Source organism: Hibiscus syriacus, unplaced genomic scaffold, assembly GCF_006381635.1.
Source record: "Hibiscus syriacus cultivar Baekdansim isolate YM2019G1 unplaced genomic scaffold, ASM638163v2 tig00111575_pilon, whole genome shotgun sequence".
NCBI classification, from domain to species: domain Eukaryota; kingdom Viridiplantae; phylum Streptophyta; class Magnoliopsida; order Malvales; family Malvaceae; genus Hibiscus; species Hibiscus syriacus.
The window spans coordinates 61966-81849 of record NW_024063125.1 but is presented as its reverse complement, the minus strand read 5'-3'; the positions used below and the strand labels follow the sequence as shown (position 1 = coordinate 81849).

The 19884-nt window shown below is 34.1% G+C and overlaps 1 protein-coding gene across 1 annotated transcript; it reads left to right on the top strand.

Moving 5' to 3' along the window:
* The first annotated feature begins 6006 nt into the window (after nt 1–6006).
* LOC120165117 (secoisolariciresinol dehydrogenase-like) lies at nt 6007–11920 on the top strand. Its single transcript, XM_039174704.1, has 2 exons — nt 6007–6146; nt 11008–11920. Exons 1-2 carry the CDS (start codon nt 6106–6108, stop codon nt 11801–11803), a joined length of 837 nt encoding a protein of 278 aa, XP_039030635.1. The 5' UTR covers nt 6007–6105; the 3' UTR covers nt 11804–11920.
* Nucleotides 11921–19884: the final 7964 nt, after the last annotated feature.

Sequence of the window (19884 nt, the reverse complement as noted above, 5' to 3'; positions counted from 1 at the left end):
GGGATCTTGAAGGCTTTGCGACCTACAAAGCCGACGTCGACGGATGAGGAAGATTGGGAAGAATTGCAGCAGCGAGTGGCAGGAACCATACGATTATGCTTGGCGGACGAGGTCATGTATCACGTCATGCATCTATTGTCTCCAGACGAAATTTGGAGGAAGTTGGAAAGTCAGTTTATGTCCAAATCATTAACAACAAAACTGTATCTGAAGCAGCGGCTGTATGGGCTGAAGATACAGGATGATCACGATTTGGCGCAACACGTGAATGTCTTCAATCAAATCGTTTCTGATCTGGCTCAGCTTGATGTGAAAATTGAGGATGAAGACAGAGCGATGATTCTTTTGTGTTCGTTGCCTCCCTCTTACGAACACATGGTGACTACTCTTACATATGGGAAAGAGACTATCAACGTTGAGGAGATTACTGCAGCCTTGTTGGCTCACAACCAGCGGAAGCAGAATGCAGGGGAAAGCTCTCAAGCCGATAGCTTATATGTCAAGGGTAATCGAGATCGTGGACGGAAGCCAGAGAAGGCAGGGTCCGGGAAGCGGAATTCCAGATCCAAATCCAGGGATAAGAAGACGATTCACTGTTACAAGTGCAAGGAGGCGGGACATATGAAGCGAGACTGTCCGAAGTTGAAAAAGCAGACTGATGAGAAGCGTGATGGCTCATCCAAGTCTGTGAACGTGGTCGAGGATGATAATTCTGATTGCAGTGAGGGTGATATGCTTTCTATTTCAACGACACAATTGATGGATGTTTGGATTCTTGATTCTGGATGTTCTTATCACATCATGCCAAATAGGGAATGGTTTTCGACATACAGGCCGATTAATTCTGGTTCGGTTTATTTGGGTGATGATCGATGTTGCAATATTGTTAGTATTGGTGATGTCAGAATTAAGATGCACGATGGCTCCGTTCGGACGTTGAGTGGTGTTCGACATATCCCAGACTTGAAGAAGAATTTGATTTCCTTGGGCACTTTGCACAAGAATGGTTTTATCCCTAAGGCTGACGAGGATAGGGAAACCATTCGGATTGTTAAAGGAGCATTGACTGTGATGAAAGGCAAGATGACTGCAGGGAATATCTACAGATTGTTAGGGAGTACCGTTGCAGGTGGAGTTCACTCTGTTGAGTCCTGTGATGATACGACAAAATTGTGGCATATACACCTTGCTCATCTTAGTGAACGTGGTATGGCAGAATTACACAAGAGAAACTTGTTGCATGGTGTCAAAAGTTGTAAGCTCGATTTTTGCAAGTATTGTGTTCTTGGTAAACAGACTAAAGTCCGTTTTAAGACTGCGAAGCACACAACTCAAGGGATTCTTGATTATGTGCATTCTGATGTATGGGGGCCTTCCACGACATCGTCTTTGGGTGGATCTAGGTACTATGTTACTTTTATTGATGATTTTTCACGGAAAGTTTGGGTGTATTTTTTGAAACAGAAATCTGAAGTTTTTGAGAAGTTCAAGCTGTGGAAAGCTGAGGTAGAAAACCAAACAGGACAAAAAATCAAGTGTTTGCGGTCTGACAATGGTACGGAGTACACAGATTCACAGTTCCTATAATTCTGTAAGGAGCATGGGATTCATAGGCATTTTACAGTGCGCAAGACACCACAACAGAATGGTGTTGCGGAACGAATGAACAAAGTCATTGAATGAAAGAGCCAGATGTTTGCGGTTGAATGTGGGGCTTCCCAAACACTTCTGGCCCTGAGGCTGTTAACATGGCGTGTTACCTTATCAACAGATCGCCAAGGGCATCGCTGGCTGGGAAAGTTGCAGAAGAGGTATGGACTGGTCATGATGTTAGTTTTGATAACTTACGGATTTTTGGTTGTCCTGCTTATGTGCATGTACCTGCTGATGAGAGATCCAAACTTGATGCAAAATCGAAGGAGTGCATTTTTCTGGGTTACAAGAAAGGTGTCAAAGGATTCAAGTTCTGGGATCCAGTTGCGAAGAAAGTTGTGATTAGTAGAGATGTCGTTTTTGATGAACAGTCCATGTTGCAGCAGAAGCAAGACACGACAGTGGTGGATTTCGAGCAGTTTCCAGTTGAGAACCCAGAAACTTCTCAACCGACTTCTGGTGGTTCCACTACGAATGATTTGCAAGATTATAGTCTCGCCAGAGACAGGGTGAGACGGACGAATATAAAGCCTCCGAACAGATTGGGTTTTGAAGACTTGGTATCTTTTGCACTTATTGTTAGCAGTGATGATCCGGTTACTTTTCATGATGCCGTTACTAGTCAGGAAAACGACAAGTGGATGGCAGCCATGGTTGAGGAGATGGAGTCTTTGAATCACAATCGCACATGGGAGTTAGTTCCCCTTCCTGAGGGTAAGAAGCCGATTGGTTGCAAATGGGTGTATAAGAAGAAACCAACATTAACAGAAAAAGAGGGGGATAAGTTCAAGGCTCGTTTGGTAGCGAAGGGTTTTTCACAGCAGAAAGGAGTTGATTATGATGAAATCTTTTCTCATGTGGTCAGGCACACTTCAATCCAAGCAGTACTTGCATTGGTGGCTAGTTGGGATTTGCATTTAGAGCAGATGGATGTTAAAACTGCTTTTTTGCATGGTGATTTAGAGGAGCAGATCTACATGCGGCAACCTGAAGGTTTAACTCAACCTGGAAACGAGAATTTAGTTTGCAGATTGAAGAAATCTTTGTACGGGTTGAAACAGTCTCCGAGACAGTGGTATAAATGGTTTGACTCCTATATGATCAAGATTGGCTACAACCGATGTGAGTATGATTGTTGTGTCTATGTTAAGAGCCTTGATGATGGTTCTTTTATTTTTCTATTACTGTATGTTGATGATATGTTGATTGCTGCGAAGAACATGGATGATGTTATCGGTTTGAAAACTTTATTGAGTCAGGAATTTGATATGAAAGATTTAGGTGCTGCAAAGAAAATTCTTGGAATGGAAATTTGCAGGGACAAAGACTCAAGGAAACTGCGGCTATCTCAACGGGGTTATGTTGAGAAAATGCTAGAAAGGTTTGCGATGAGCAGCGCGAAACCAATTAGCACTCCATTGGCGAATCACTTTAAGATCTCATCAGAACAGTGCCCTAAGACAGATAAGGAAGCTGAAGATATGGCAAAGGTTCCGTATTCTAATGTTGTTGGCTGCTTGATGTATGCGATGGTATGTACTCGTCCTGATTTAGCTCATACTGTTAGTCAAGTTTGTAAGTACATGTCTAAACCTGGTAAGCAACATTGGAAAGCAGTCAAGTGGATCTTTCGGTACTTAAAGGGTACTGTGGGACATGGAATTGTTTTTGGGAGTCAGCGGGATAATCCTTTGGTTGTAGGATATGTGGATTCAGACTATGCAGGTGACTTGGATAATAGAAGATCTACGACAGGGTATGTCTTTACTCTTGGTGGAGGGCCTATTTGTTGGAAGTCTATTGTTCAATCTGTTGTGGCTCTATCTACAACTGAAGCTGAGTACATGGCAGCGACTGAAGCTGCAAAAGAAGCTTTATGGCTTACTGGTTTAGTGAAGGAGTTGGGTGTTCAACAAGGTGGAGTTCAGTTGCTTTGTGATAATCAAAGTGCTATTCACTTGGCTAAGAATCAGGTGTATCGTGCTAGAACTAAACATATTGATGTAAGGTTCCACAAGATCAGAGAGTTGGTTGCATCTGGAGAGGTTTTGTTTCAGAAGGTACATACTGATGAGAATGCCACTGATATGTTCACCAAGCCAGTTACGACAGACAAGTACAAGCATTGCTTGGACTTGTTGAATGTTTCGAGTTGTTAAAGAAGCAAGGTAACCCAACCCACATTGAAGTTTCCAAGGGGCAGGATATTCACCAAGGTGGAGATTTGTTAGGTATGGCTCATAAATATACCAGTAAAGAGGACAGGAGATGGAGCGGAGTGAGCGAAGCGAACATCAACTGTCCTTACAAAGAAAGTCTTGTTGTGGGGTTACGAATTATGTGGGTTGGGGGTGCGGGGGCGCAGCCCTGCGGTACGGTACATAGTTGATTTTGTAATTATGTACCAGTGTTTTCTATTATAAATACCTAGACCTAAAATATCATTGAATAAAACTTCTAGCGCCGCCTAGGCACCGAGGACGTAAGCACATTGCCGAACCTCGTAAAATTCTCGTGTTCTTTTGTTTTCTTTACCCGTTTTCGTCAACATTTGAGAATTGTTATTATTTTTTATTTATTTATTTATGTTTAAACATTGGACTTTGAAATTTTATTATTAACATTAGACTTTGAACTTTGGTTTTATATGTATTTGTTTTCAATTTAATTTATTAACTGAATTTATACATTTTCTTAACTTTTGAAATCAATCACGACCGATAAATTTAATCTTTTGTTAAGTCACATTTGGGTTAATTATGAGAAAACAAGTTAATGAATCTTCTGGATCTCATCTATTCCTTCTAATTCGGATAGAGTGATTAGATTGTTAGTACACTGTTATGCTTGCATTTTAACTATTGATGTAAACTAAGTTCGTACTTAGTTTTTGTCAGGATTTCTTGTTGGAGTTTTTTTTTTTCACATATAATTTTAGGTTAGAGGTGATTCTCTTAGTACAGGGTAAAAGTATATCTAAGATCCAATTAAAATTTACATAGGATTTTATAGATTGGTCACCTAATTGGAGTTGTTTCTAATGCATACTCCTATCTCCTATCGTTTTAAATATATAATTAGGTTAATAATTAACATAATATTTATTATTATTATTATTATTATTATTATTAATATTATATTAAATCACTCTATTACCATTTTAATTTTTTATTATCTAATTAATTTTAAAATTATCATTAACATTATGTTTAAATATTATTTTGATTATCTGTTGTTAAAAAATTAACAATTACATTAACGTATTATAATGTAATCAAAGTTACATCATTAATAAAAAAAATTAAAAATATAATGTTAACAGTTCTATTAATATTCTAATAATAAATAATTAAAATATAAATTTAAGTATAATTTAAAAAATAATTAAATAATTAAAAAAACTAAAATAATATTTCTTTAAAAAACTAAAATAATATTTAAATGACTAATATCTAGTAATTTACTCTCATCATTATATTTAAGGGAAAGGAAAGATACCTTGAAGACCAAAGAAGATGCCTATTTCCATATGCCTTCTGTCGTTTCGAAGTATTTGCTTACTAAAGCATATTGTTTTAGTAAAATTTTATTTATTAAATTATTCAATATAGATGCTTTAACCGACCGGCCACCAATTATTTTATTCAAATTGGAGTTTCCATCCAAAAAGGTTGGATTAGGATAGGGATGTAAATGAGACGAGACAGATTACGAGTTATTTAAGATTGATTCGATTAAGGTTCGATAAATATTCGGATCAAATGGACTCGACTCGAGCTCGAGTTCTTAACGAGCCGAAACGAGCTACTCGATATTCGACTCGAAAACCTCGTGAGCAGCTCAAAAATATAATATATTAAGATTTTATTTTTTTAGAAATAAATTATTAATAATATTAATATTTATATATTAATTTTTTTTATAAAAAAATACAGTAAGACTTCTTGTATTTAAGGTTTATGTTCGAGTTCGAGTTTGAGGCTTCAATCGAGTTAAGTTTAATAATTGTTTTTTCATTTCGAGCCTTTTCGAGCTGCTCACGAGCTTCAGTTTAAGATTTCGAGTTCGAGTCGAGCTTGAAAATTTTAAGCTCGGGAGTTTTCGAGTCGAGCTTTATTTCAAAGTTTTCGAGTCGAGTCGAGCTCAACAATACTCAAACTCGACTCGACTCAGCTCGGCTCGACTCGTTTACACCCTATATTAGGATATTCATAACGGCAGCAAAATCAATAATAATGTTTATGATTGAGCTTTAAAATAATATTAACTTTAGAAAATTGGGTACCTACCTCTTGAAGATAATTTTAGAAAGAGAAAATAAAATGTTATTTTATGCAAAATGTGTATCTTTCCTTATCGCTCCGCCAATACTATTAAAAGATCACAAGCAGGCGATGTAGTTTATAAGAAACCGGCTCCTTCATTTTCGTTGTCTAGGAATTGTAAGAAACCATGGCAGCTTCTTCATCTTTCATCTCAGCACTCACAAAAAGGTGAGATTTTCTCTTAGTTTCACTCATTTTTTTAATCCCTACAACTCGATTTGTAATCTTATTTCTTCTTTTGATGTTGAGATGGTCATCAGATGAAGTCCTGAAATGCTCTTCAGTTCAAAACTAATCTAACTTCCACTTTGTCATTAAATTCTCATTAAGATGTCAATCTGTTCCTGTAGTTTAGATTTGATGGGTTTGGCTTGGTAAAGATATGAACCAGCTGAAGCTCTTTCTTTTTTGCAGTTTTGCAGTACTGTAGCTCCCACCTTCCTTGTGTGTTTTCTGCACTATTTTGATGTTTTTGACACAACCGAAGATTCGACCCAAAAATTAAAACCCTCTATTCTCCCCGCCCCGACCTAGGTTTAGTAGGTTCGGCCAAAAAATTAAAACCCTATATTCTCCCCGCCCCGACCTAGGTTTAGAAGGGTCCTCATTCGATCCAAAATCCAACTCAATTTTTAGATTAAAGTCCACACCAAACCCGACACATATATATTTATTCATTTATTTTTAATATTTAATGTTTGAAAGTTATCTCTATACATTACTTTGCATTTATCTTAAATTAATAAAAAATAATTATAATATTATATCAAGCCAGGTTATGTTTCACTTTGAACCTGGACTCGACCCGATTATATCCTTAAAAAAACTTGATCTACTCTAAAATTAATTTTTTTTAAATAAAAATAGATTTGATTGGGTTCGAATAGATCGAACTGATTAGATTCAGAAAAAATTACCATCCCTATTCCTAGATCCATCTGGGTGAAAATATTATCTTTTTAATTATTTTTTTATAGGAGGTGGAGGCCTTGTTAATACCCCTTCTTGATTAAAAGAACACCACTCGATTTTCCTTAATCAGTGGAAGGAGGAAAAGAGTGCCTCAAATTTTATTAATAACTGAAAGATTACATAATGTTTAAAACAAACAATCCCTTTACAAAAACAACCCACAACACACCTAGACACACATCTGACATAAAGGAGAAACATCAAAACCTAACAAGCAAAAGAAAACTATCCGATACCAACCTTAGCTAATGTATCTGCTTCAATATTAGCAGTTCTATCTACCCATTTAATAGCACCCTGCAAAACCTTTATCATATCAGCAACTTCTTTTACTAAATCCCGAAAACCTGCAAGACAATTCTCCAAGTTCTTAATCCAATCCACAACAGATTTGCTATCAGATTCAATAATCCACTGAGTCTTAAAACACTGAAGAATAGAATCAAAGATAATTAGACCCCTTTTGATGGCTATAAGTTCCAGCAAAGTAGGAGAGCCTGGACCAACTTTTTCCTTGAAAGAACCCTTGATAACGCCAAACTCATCTCTTAATAGATCACCTACACCGCTCTTGCGCCAATCCTTGCAAACTGCTGCATCCACATTCAACTTTAAATAGGCCTTAGGAGGGGGATCCATGATATTACTTTTTGGACCAATTGTGTAGTAGAATAGCAAGAATCTGCAATAGACGGATCATTAATAATAGATTCTTTAGAGATATGTACATCTTTGAACATAGTTAAGAACCATGAAGCTAGCCTAATCCTAGCCATGAAGAATAACTTAATCTGATTTAAAGACCTTCCTTAAAACACCACTTTGTTTCTGAATTTCCAAATAGTCCAAAACATTATTCCCGGAATTAAGGACCAAACCGAAGAAGCAGACACCATATCATACCAAGCAATTAAAAATCCATGAACATTAGCATGAAGAACCGAGCTAAATTTCCAAAGCTTCAGAAACTTATTCCAGAGGGACCATGCAACCGTGCAGGAGAAAAAAGATGAGTGACCTCTTTTCTGTAATTCCAACTTAACCGCCAATTTTTGGTGCGCTAATTGCCACATAAAAGTCTCTACTTTTGGAGGGACCAACCCCCTCCAAATTCAAGTTTCCCAGAAATTGTCTTCTGTCGGTATAAGAAAACAGGTCTTCAAGCAAGAGTTGACAAAAAAAAAAATACCTTCCCTATTCCCTTTCCAAATCAAACCATCTTTGGACTCTTGGAGAAGACTATAATTATGAATGATGGTTTGAAAATTTGAGAACTGTTCCAGCTCCCAATCACACAGGTTTCTTCTCAATTGCACAAACCAAATCCACCCTGAAGATTTGAACTCACCGAACTCATTAAACTTCCCAAACTGATTCAGGGAAAGAGCAAAGATTCTCGGAAAAGCAATCTTCAAAGGATGATCTAGAGTAGGCATGTACATGAACCGAATGCACACGAACGGAGGTATGTTCATGTTCGTTCATTTAATAAATAAACGAATATAAACGAACACACACATAAACGAATAATTTTTTTTGTTCATGTTCGTTCATTAAAGAATATAGCTTGTTCATGTTCGTTCATTAAGGAATATAGCTTGTTCATGTTCGTTCATTTAATAAATAAACGAATATAAACGAAAACGAACATAAATGAATATGAACATAAACGAACACGAACATAAACGAACATAAACGTTGGAGACCCTACCTTCTATTGTTCTTTCATGAAAAATAGTCGACAATGCAAATCAACCAAATCTACAGTGATAAATAACGTAAGAGCTGATTAGAAGTGATGAAATGTTTGAAGATATCAGATATTTCGATTGATCTTTTAAAGATATTAAATGATTCACACAACTTTAATTTAACGCTATAACATTTATCTTAGTGGTCCATGATTACATATGAACAATCATTTTCCACTACGTTATTCTAATAAATTCGTCGGCTAAAAGTTTTGTGACATCAATGTCAGACTTTAGTGAGATTTGTTAATAATGGTCCTTTCCGTTGGCAAAGTAGAAAATTTAACATCATGAAGATTTCGAACGGTACAAATTATACTACAAGGCAATAACATAGATATGAAATCCCTCCAATTCTACATATCGTAACTGATATTATTGCTAAACCACCATTCAAAATTTTAACGTACCTAAAGTCTACTCCACAACTAAAGGTTACACAAGAACTATGAAAACAAAAGTTCATTGTCAAAGTGTATTTTCTACTTATTAATGGGTTCTTCCTGGAAAATCCATTACTTCAATTATTACACTCTTTTTCAAAAATTGCGTAGAAACTTTTTGTTTTGTTTTCTGGAAAATTCTATATATTTTTCTCTTTACTGATGCTTATATACTTCCGATTGTTACTTTTATCTTCCCATATATTTCTAGAAAGAAGTATGATGTTTTCTTGAGTTTTAGATGTGAAGATACACGCAATAACTTTACATATCAACTATTAAGCCAAATAAAACAGAGAAAGAGATGAAAATAGACCTGTAAAACTTCAAATTGCACTATAATATAACTTGTTTTGAAGCTTTCACTGATCGTCTCCACTCTCCAGTGAACACTAGGGTTTGGGGAAAAAACAGGGGAAAATGAATATAGGTGCGAGGTGCCTCACGGGTTAACATATTGAATTTAATCTCCAAATAAAATTGGATTAATTATGGAGTTGGTCATCAGAATATCATATTAATTAATATTTTTAAGATACTTACAAATTGGTCACCAAAATTGATTTAAGAAGATTGGGTTAAACATAAATGAACGAACATAACCGAACGAACATAACCGAACGTTCACGAACGTAAATGAACGAACGAGACCTATGTTCGTGTTCGTTCATTTAATTAAACGAACACAAAATCTTGTTCATGTTCGTTCATTTAATAAATAAACACACATAAACGAACTTCCTGCCGCATGGTTCATGAACGGTTCGCTGAACGTTCAGTTCATTTAGAGGCCTAATCCAGAGCCCAAATATCGAACCAAAACCTTATGCTCGTCCCATTTCCCACTTTAATTTGAAACATGCTTCAAACATTCTCGCCAAACTGATCATCTTTATAATGATTATTAACCACCGATTTCCACAACCAAGAAGCATTATTTGGTACTTTGCTGTTGAAAAAAAAATTAGATTAGTGTTCAAATTGTATTTGGAGCAAATCATCTTCTTCCAAACTGAATCCCTTCCATTAGCAAACTTCCAAAACCATTTTTTCTAATAATTCCCTATTCATAAGATTAATGTTCAACACACCCAGACCACCACTGCCTTTTGGTTCACACACTGTGGACCAGTTTACCCAGTGTATTTTCTTATAATATGTAGTACCTCCCCATAAAAAATTAGCCATGATGGAGTTTAACTTCGAATTCACTGCTGCTGGAATTTTAAACATAGACAGATAGTAGGTAGGTAAAGAGCACAATACCGACTTCAACATTACCAGTCTCCCTGCCAAAGAGAGTGTTCTTGCCTTCCAACCGGACAACTTATTATAGAATTTCTGAACGACCTGATCCCACAAAGCAGCAAAATTTCTGCTTGCTCCAAGTGGCAGACCTAAATAATCAAATGGAAAAGTTCCTATAGCACACCCAAGATCACCAGCCCATTCCTTGATCTCTTCCTCTCCAATATTGATTCCAAATAACTTGCTTTTGCTGAGATTAAGTTGTAAATCGAACATAACTTCAAAAACTCTTAGAACTCTCTTTACATTCAAAATTTGCGTCTTGGATGCACTGCAGAAAATAATTAGGTCGTATGCAAATTGAAGATGTGATAATAAAAAAGAACCGTCGTCTTTACCAACAACCAAACCAATGAACAGCCCCAAAGAGACAGCCTTGTGTAATCTTTTTAATTATTTTAATTATGGAGTAAACAAATACGAAGCATATATATATATATATATATATATATATATATATATATATATATATATATATATATATATATATATATATATAAAGACCTCAAGTACAACACTTTAATTCATGTTATTGCTATTAACCACCAAGTGCAGGCTGGAAGGGAAGGTAGCTCTAATTACTGGAGGAGCCAGTGGGATAGGACAATGCACTGCTAAAGTGTTTGCACACCATGGGGCCAAAGTTGTAATTGCTGATATCCAAGATGATTTGGGTCATTCAGTTTGTGAGGCAATAGGGCACTCAAACTGTTCCTTTGTCCATTGCAATGTCACTAACGAAGACCAAATCAAAAGTGCCGTTGACAAAGCTGTCGCCACTCATGGAAAGCTTGATATCATGTTTAACAACGCCGGCATAGTGGATGCCAACAAGGCTCGAATAATCGACAATGAGAAATCCGATTTCGAACGTGTTCTTAGTGTTAACGTAACCGGTGTATTCCTAGGAATCAAGCACGCAGCGAGGGTCATGGTTCCCGCCCGAAGTGGTAGCATAATATCGACGTCGAGTGTAAGCTCCATACTAGGTGCAGCCGCATCGCATGCGTATTGTGCTTCGAAGCATGCGGTGTTGGGACTCACCAGGAATGCCGCAGTTGAGCTTGGGCAATTCGGGATCCGAGTTAACTGCTTGTCTCCCTACGCTCTTGCGACGCCTTTAGCGACGGGATTCACGGGGGCTAAAGATGACGAGGAGCTCGAAAAAGCAATGAGTGTGTTGGCTAACCTTAAGGGTGTGTATCTTAAAGCTGAAGATGTAGCAAATGCAGCACTTTACCTAGCAAGTGAAGAGGGAAGATATATTAGTGGGCATAATCTTTTCATAGATGGAGGGTTTAGTGTTGTTAATCCATCGTTTCAAATGTTCCAATACCCCAACGACTCTTGAGTACAAGCATATGATAGGCAAATGCTTGCCCGTCTTCCTTTCAATAGCTTCCAATTAAAGTTGTATGAATAAGATCTTATTTAGGAGGCAATATAGGCTATATTTCTATTGAAATTAGTGAAGAGAAGAAAAGATGGATGTGCTGCTTTTTTAAATAGTTAAAATTAATAATAAAAGAATTAGCAATTATTGATTGCTTGATTAGCGAAAACGTTATTAAAAATTGAAAGTGTTTTAAAAATAAGAAATGTAAAATAACAGTATACAAAATATATAGTTCACCGTCTTTAATAGTAATTAGATTATTTTAGTTTATGTATTCAATTATTTTCGTAACATCAGTAATATTTTTTCATATCTTTTGACATAATTTTATATATGTATTAAAAATTCATCAAAATTATGACTAAAAAGATTTATGAAAATCATAAAAAAGTATTAAAATTCATTTCTAATTTAATTTCGAAAGTATTAAAATTCATTTTTTAGTTTTTCATTTTGGCTTTCAAAATCAACTTTAAAAAGAAATTATTTTCAACATCGACATTTTTCTGCACTTGTGGTTGGGTTAGTGTTTACTGTGTGAATAACTTTTCTGTACAATTTTTGTTATTTTTGTACTCACTCCATCCCACTAAATGTGTCTCTTTTGATTTTTAAAATTATCCTATTCAAAATGTCTTATTAGAAAAGTCAACAAACAACACTTATATTTCTTTTTTTTTTACCCTTATATGCCTCACTTTTTGACACCCATTAAAACTAATATTTTAAATCTCAATCATCTTTAAGGGATAACTGTCATTTTCCTTGGTTAAATATATCTCGTAAAATTATGTGTATAGTCAAATATAAGACAAATTATGGGACAAAGGGAGTAACATATTTTCGTAAATCATGCTAAAATAAAGGGTAAATTATGTATTTAGTACTTAAATTATCAGTTTTAGTCTATTTTAGTATCTAAACTTTTAGTTTTTTAAAATCATACCTAAAGTTTAGTTTTTGTTTCATTTTAGTACCCCTGTTCAAAAATTAACGTTAAATTTTTTAAAAAAATTGAAGGTTTAGGTACTAACATAGATCAAAATTGATAGTTTTGGTACTAAACGAGTTAAGTTTTTAACAATGGAGTACTAAAATGAAACAAAAACTAAACATTAGGCATGGTTTTGAAAAAAACAGTTAAGACACTAAAACGAACTAAAACCTATAGTTTAAATACTAAATACGTAGTTTACCCTAAAATAAAAAAGTAAAATAAAAAATTATTAGAATGTCTTAATGAAGACATGTCAAATCTCAACTCAATCAGAGTTATCGATCAACAAGAATTGCAAAAATATTTATTTTTAAAGATTAAATTGTAAGATCTTATAAATTCTGGTACTTAGTATAAATGCAAAATTGGACCAATAATCCAAGTAGATTAAATATTTGAACCAATAGATTAACTCAAATATTAATTTGTAATATATAACATTTGTTATAGTGTAGGGCAAACTCATTATGCCTACATATCGAGTTTGCCCATATATTATTTTTTAATAGATCTAGGTTGTGGGTACCGTGAGGCCTAATTGTTTAATATATTTCTTGAACCTCGCCATACCCACATTAAGGGTGTTTATTAATTGATTTTAATCGGTTAATTGAGTGAATCGAAATTTTTTCGATTAATCGGTCTGCTAATTTTATGTTAAGTCGGCTAATGGTTAATGATTTTTTAAACTTCAGTTATCGATTAATTCGGTTCAAAATCGATTAATTAACCAAATTTTTAAATATTTAACATATTATTTATATATTAATACCTTTAGAAGTGTTTAAATTTTGGTTTTAACTGAATTAATCGATCGAATTAACCTACCGAGTTAATCAAAGTTGAAAATATTAAATATTTAATACATAATATATATAATTAAATTTTGGTTAATTCGATTAACCAAACTTTGTTCGGTTTGATTAATTATTTTCAAAAAAATTCGGTTTAATAAATGGTTATAGTGAAAAAAAATACGATTAATGAATTTTTGGAAGTTTGGTTCGGTCGGTTAACAGAATTGACCGATTGAACACCCCTAACCCACATGACAAGTTACTTTAAAATATATATTATTTTTAATTAAAATAATATGTAATAATTATAAATTAAGTTCTTTTAATCACGGAACTAGTCATGTGAGCGTGATGAGTTTCGTTTAAATTTAAAAATTATAGTCGTTAACTGAACATTGGTCAACAGGTAGATTCTAATGGTCATAAACGACTAGTCCATTGGAGCTCGTCATGTGAGAGTGATGAGTTTCATGAACTAGTCGTTCATTGCTATTGGATTTGGAACTATAAATAGGAGTTTGGGGTTTAAGGTTTGTATTGTGATTTATTGAGAAGAAAAATAGTTGCTTGAGAGAATTTTTTTTTATAGATTTTACAGTAAAATGTCTACCTGATAAGAAATGCTACGTCTTAAAGATGTCCATATTTTATCGTTTGAACTGAATATGGTCAGATTTATTTCTTATACTTTTAAAAGTTAAAATTATTATGTTAATGTTGTAGTTTTAAAAATTTTATTATTGTTTGAATTTAAATCGTAGGAAGAAGAATATGTCATTCGTCATTGCGGAATGAAAAATGATGAGCCATATCAACGAATTGTTATTTATCTACAACAATCTAGATTTTATCTTATCATATTTCTTCGTGGTTTTAGGGTGATGCATGCATGAATTTCGGTGTTGATTGTACATTGGAGACCCAAAACTCATATTTTTTGTTTTCTTAGTGGTGAAGCGGCGATTACTTTGGAAGATATGACTTATCAAGTTGGCGTTCTAATAAATGGTGTGACATTGGTAAGACAATAATTACAAGCGAGACTAGATTTGCCAGCAATTATTTGGAAAGGTACACTAAAAGATGTCACAAATGGGCTTTAAATATTGATGACATAGTTGGAGAGTGAATCTTAAGTGGATGAGAGTTCTACCGAGAAAGAGGTCATGTACGCAGCCTGAGCTAGTCTTCTCCAACTGATTAGAGGGATATTGTTACTGGATAATTCTGAGAATTTGGTACACAATTTGTATCTTCTGATAATGAAAAAGATTAGTGAGTGATGTCAATATAGTTTGGGATTTATGATTTTTACATTTTATATCGTGAACTTTGCAAGAATACAAATCGCGGGTAGGTATAGATTTACCGATTGAGTTCCATCTCACTACAAGGTAATTTCTTAAATTTATATTTTAGTAGCTTTATATTAATAATTAATATTTTTAGAAATTTTGAATAATCTAGTTGTTAATTTGTATTTATTATTTTGTTTAGATGGCAACATAGAATTACAATACAAAGTTGGAGGGTGCAACAAAAATTGATGTACGAATGATGATCAATATCACCATTAGACATGCAGTAAATACTAAATATTTGTATAACTTTAAATTAAGATAATTTATATTTATTTATAAAAATGTAATATGTTTATAGTATAATTGGATTTCGTATTATGAGTTGGATATCCAATGTTGTTTATGCCATTATATTTTAAGGAGCATAGACATGGTGTGTCGTAACGTCGTTGCCTCATTTCGCCATTGTTGAGATCAATGCCATAAATTGAGTGTTGCGATAGTTTGGGTCCTATCTGTGACACCCCAAATTTTGGGTTAGTAGTTTCAGGTTGACCCAAGACGTTTTTGGACCACATGAAGTTTGTGATTTAAGTCGTTGGGCCAAATGAGGCTTAATTAATTGTAATTTGGGCTTGAATGGCCAAGAAAAATGGATTTTTGCATTGAAGGCAAAATATGAGGGACCAAAAATGTAATTAGACCCTTATATTAAAAGTTAATTCTTTTAGGATTTCTTGACAAGGGTGACATGGGGAGCTAGAACAAAAGTCTAGTGACTTTTCATCTTTGCTTTCTCTTCATTTTTTCTTCTTCATTTCTACATCTCTTCTTCTACATTTTTCCTCCCAAGTGCCATAGTTGAAAGGAAAGTTCTTAAGCATCTTTTATGTTTCCTTTACACTTTAAAATTTCCCTTAGCTTTTTAACATCTCTTTTGAGTACAAACTCATTGTATCTCTTATTGGCTAGAGAATGTGGGTGGTGGCCTTTTTAATCCAAGAAGAGAGAGAAACATTTTGTGTAGTTGAGCAACTTCATTTCGGGTTTCTAACACCAAGTTAGTGTATTTCTAATCCTTTGTGGTGTTATGACTCCATTAAATGTAATGATTTTGTGTTTAGGATTTGGGATTTGGGCATGTTGGGAGTTTTGCTTAATTCATGCTTAGATGATGTTTTTGTGTAATTATTATGTTTTTATTGTGCTAGATGACACTAATTAACTCAATTAAGTTGTAAAACGTGATTTGGGACCAAAATAGGGTGTTTAGGAGGATTTTTAAATGATTTTCGAGCCTATTTTTGGTTTGTTTAGTTTATGATATCGATACCATTCTTGTAATATATGTCCTGTAGTACTGATACTAAGTACCAATATTATAGTGCAAATATTTTTGTACTACCAATACTAAAGTTCCGATACTATTATAGTACCAATACTATTATAATATTATTATTGTGGTATCAATACTCTCCAACATCAAATATTATAGTACCCGAATGTTTATAGATGGCTATGAAATTTACAACTACGCTTGAAAAAGGGTCCTAATTTATGAAATGACTCAAATATCATATAGGTGGCATAAATTACTTAAACAACCATACTGAGAAATAAACTTCAAAAGTACCCCATAAGGTGCACATAACGAATGATTGTGAACAAATAATGATTGCAAGGAATATATATAACCAAGATGTTATATGTTGTATGTGTGAGTGTACTATAATTGATATCAATCTGTGTAAGTATACACATTGAACGAGTAATATAATAGTGAGTTCGTATCGTCTCCACAGGAGTAAAGTTTATGCACTTAGATTATAAACAAGGAAATGTAAAATGGTATGAACAAGTGAATGCGAATGTTGTGGAAAAGTATTGAAGTGTGCGTGTAAAAATATTATTGACAACAGTAAAGAATGCTATGGAAAATTGAGTTGAGCACTTGAGTATGAAATAAGATAACTTGAAAAGCTAACAAAAACAAGCTAAAAGAAGGATAAATGGTTAGGTTTACCAAGGAATCTTATGCCCTGTCTTCTATAATGGTTCACATCTTCTATGAGTATACTGCTCGGCAGAGATTGCTAAAGTGTTTCTAGGCTATCTCTAGTAAGAAACCTGATATTAAAATGCTACATCAATACCTCTCAACATAAATATCAACAAGATTCTATAAGAAAATAAGTCCTACTCCTTTTATTCATTAAAACCCTATTCTTATCTCTAAGACGAGTTAGGATTTTGCTTCCCAGATCAACCTCATTGTTCATGTCAGTCTATGCCAAACTCGTTTGATATTAAACATCAAACATAGTAAAGACTATCTCTCAAAAGATCTTACAAATTTAAGCAATTAAACAATGAACAAAGAAAACATTTAAACATAGTAAATATTAAACTATTCATTCAAACAAAAACATATTAATCCATAGTAAAACCACACCAACTAAGGTAGTTCATGGCGGGGCTAGAATTAAATATCTTTAACATTCGTTTCAATACAAAACCCACGAGAAAATAAGAATGAAAAGCAACTAAAGGAGAAAGAAAACTCCCAAAGTGTGAGCTACTGTGAGCCTTGAACCGCCTTAGCAAGCTAGCTTCTCTCAAAGGCCTAGCTTGGTATCTCATTGGAGCTAAGCTATGGAGGACAACATAAAAGGATGAAGAATAGAAGAAAATTGAGACTTTTGTGTGGCCTCCACTTCCTCTCTCTCTCTCTTATCTCATTCTTACCAAAAGCGCCTTACAAATGAGCTATCCTTATCTATTTATACTAAGGGCTCCTAGGGTTTTGCACCTAAATTTGTTTTGCACCCTAGGGGATCATTCCCTTCAACTATGTGGACTGGACAACTGGTTCAAGGAATTCACGTGTGATAGCTAGCAGCAACAATAAAACATCTTCTTTATTTTGTCTTTTTTTTTCACCCAAGAATGCAATCGAGAATGCTACAACAATTTCTACCAATGAATGCTATCCAGAATGCTGTGGCATTTTCCCATTCTCCTGTAGCTTCCTTCACCTACACAATTCACCACCAAAACACCACATTTCCCTTTAAGCGACACCAATTTCATGAATAAATTGCTATAGCAAAATAAAACCACCATATGGCACTACATGAGTCTAAATGCAACTATATGCCATGAAATGAGATTTTAAACAACCAATAACCTAAGTATACGAAATATAGCCTTTTTATGGGGTAATTAGACCCTGAAACTTAAACTATTACTTGTCCTCAAGAAATGGGTAAAAGTTAATAGTAAGAATGATATGACAAAGTTTAACCGAGACAAGCTATGGCAAAGTTTCAGTACTCAGAAATAATTGACTCCAACATGCTGGAAACATCAAGAATAAATCCTTGGACTAGATTCTTTGTATGTGTTTGTGTAATTCTGTCTAATCAATGCTTAACAAAGTTAAAAATTTCTTGGTAAGTTGTTTATTCTACCTTAGCATTTATTTAACCTTTAAGCACACAATTACTCTCATTTCTTTAAAAAAAAATTTAACTGCTATGAGGGGAGTCAACCTATCATAACTACCTTCATAGACTTGAAAATGAAGTGAAGCAAAGTCCCCATTCCCTATCCTATTGAGCAGAGTCATCATGTGACTACTTTCATTCATTCATTCATATTATATTGCTGTCATTTATTCAAGGGGGTTTATAGGAAATGTTATAGCGAAGAGAAGTGTCCCTCTATAGTTATGTCGAAGTATTTATTCATAATTCAACATAATCAATTAGTAGAAGGGAGTTTAATTTAAGCCTTTTATGCTATCATTTATCATTTACGTTTGTTAACATGAATTCATACTAAGGCATGCAAGAGTTCTTTCATAAAAAGTTTCTAGAGTCCTTAAGCATAGAGGACATGCAATCGTGTATAAAATATTAAAAAAGAATCATGTCCTAAAGTCAATTATTCCAATCTTAATAGTCATGTACATTCAATCAAAGCCATAAAAACATTTCTCATCATCGGACATCATCAACTTATTCAATAAATTGTCTCTGAGTTAAACAAATGCTATAGGAAAAATTCTGTTAGTAACTAAAAATGCAAATGATTAACTATGAACAACACTCCCCCAAACTTGAAGGAAACATTGTCTTCAATGCATGAAAACTAAATCCTATTATAGTAGTGTTGGTGTTTTCTTGGGTTCCATGTTCTTGATGTGTTTTTTTTCATAATACTGTAATGGAGTGGTTAGTCTCGGCTATGATGAGTGGTGGTGTATTTTCATCAGACTTCTTGGTGAAGAGGTCTAAGCTTAACTAGAAGTTCTCTTCAAGCATCCCCTCATCGGTGGTGTTGCAGTTTGCTGTTACATTGGGACTGGATGGACATCATTATTCGTATCATCATTTGTACAAACAACAAATGAGTGTTCTTCCTAAGTTGCTTCAATATCCATGAGGGCTTTAACCTTGCCCACAAGTTTGGGAGTTTCTTTTTCTAAAAAAATAATATTAAAATTAATAATAAATAAATAAAATAATGAAAAAAATAAACAAAATATTGCTATTACAGAAATTAGAAAAGGTTAAGGGATGCAAACTCTCAAACATCCTGAACTGATATGAAAGTTTTTTTCACATTCAATTAGAGCACCAATATAGACCAAAATGCCCCACACATATAATCGTTCAACCTTCAGTATTTTTTGCTTGGGTATTTCATGTCTTCATATATGTTTACCATTCTTTGGCATCTATTATAAGATTTATAGAAATCTTGGGTATCCTTGAAGGGTGTAAGGAAATAGAACTCATATTGTAAGCCAATAGAACTCAGATTTACAGAAATCTTGGGTATTCTTGAAGAGTATAAGTTGAATCGTAGTGGTATACGATCTCTTTTTACTCTTCTTCGGGGACACATCTTTTAGTCATTTAGTCATCATATTCTTTG

Excerpts from the sequence above, each read along its gene's own strand:
- LOC120165117 (XM_039174704.1), top strand. The coding sequence starts at position 6,106 with ATGGCAGCTTCTTCATCTTTCATCTCAGCACTCACAAAAAG. Across the intron at positions 6,147-11,007 it reads ATCTCAGCACTCACAAAAAG|GCTGGAAGGGAAGGTAGCTC; the intron begins GTGAGATTTTCT and ends CACCAAGTGCAG.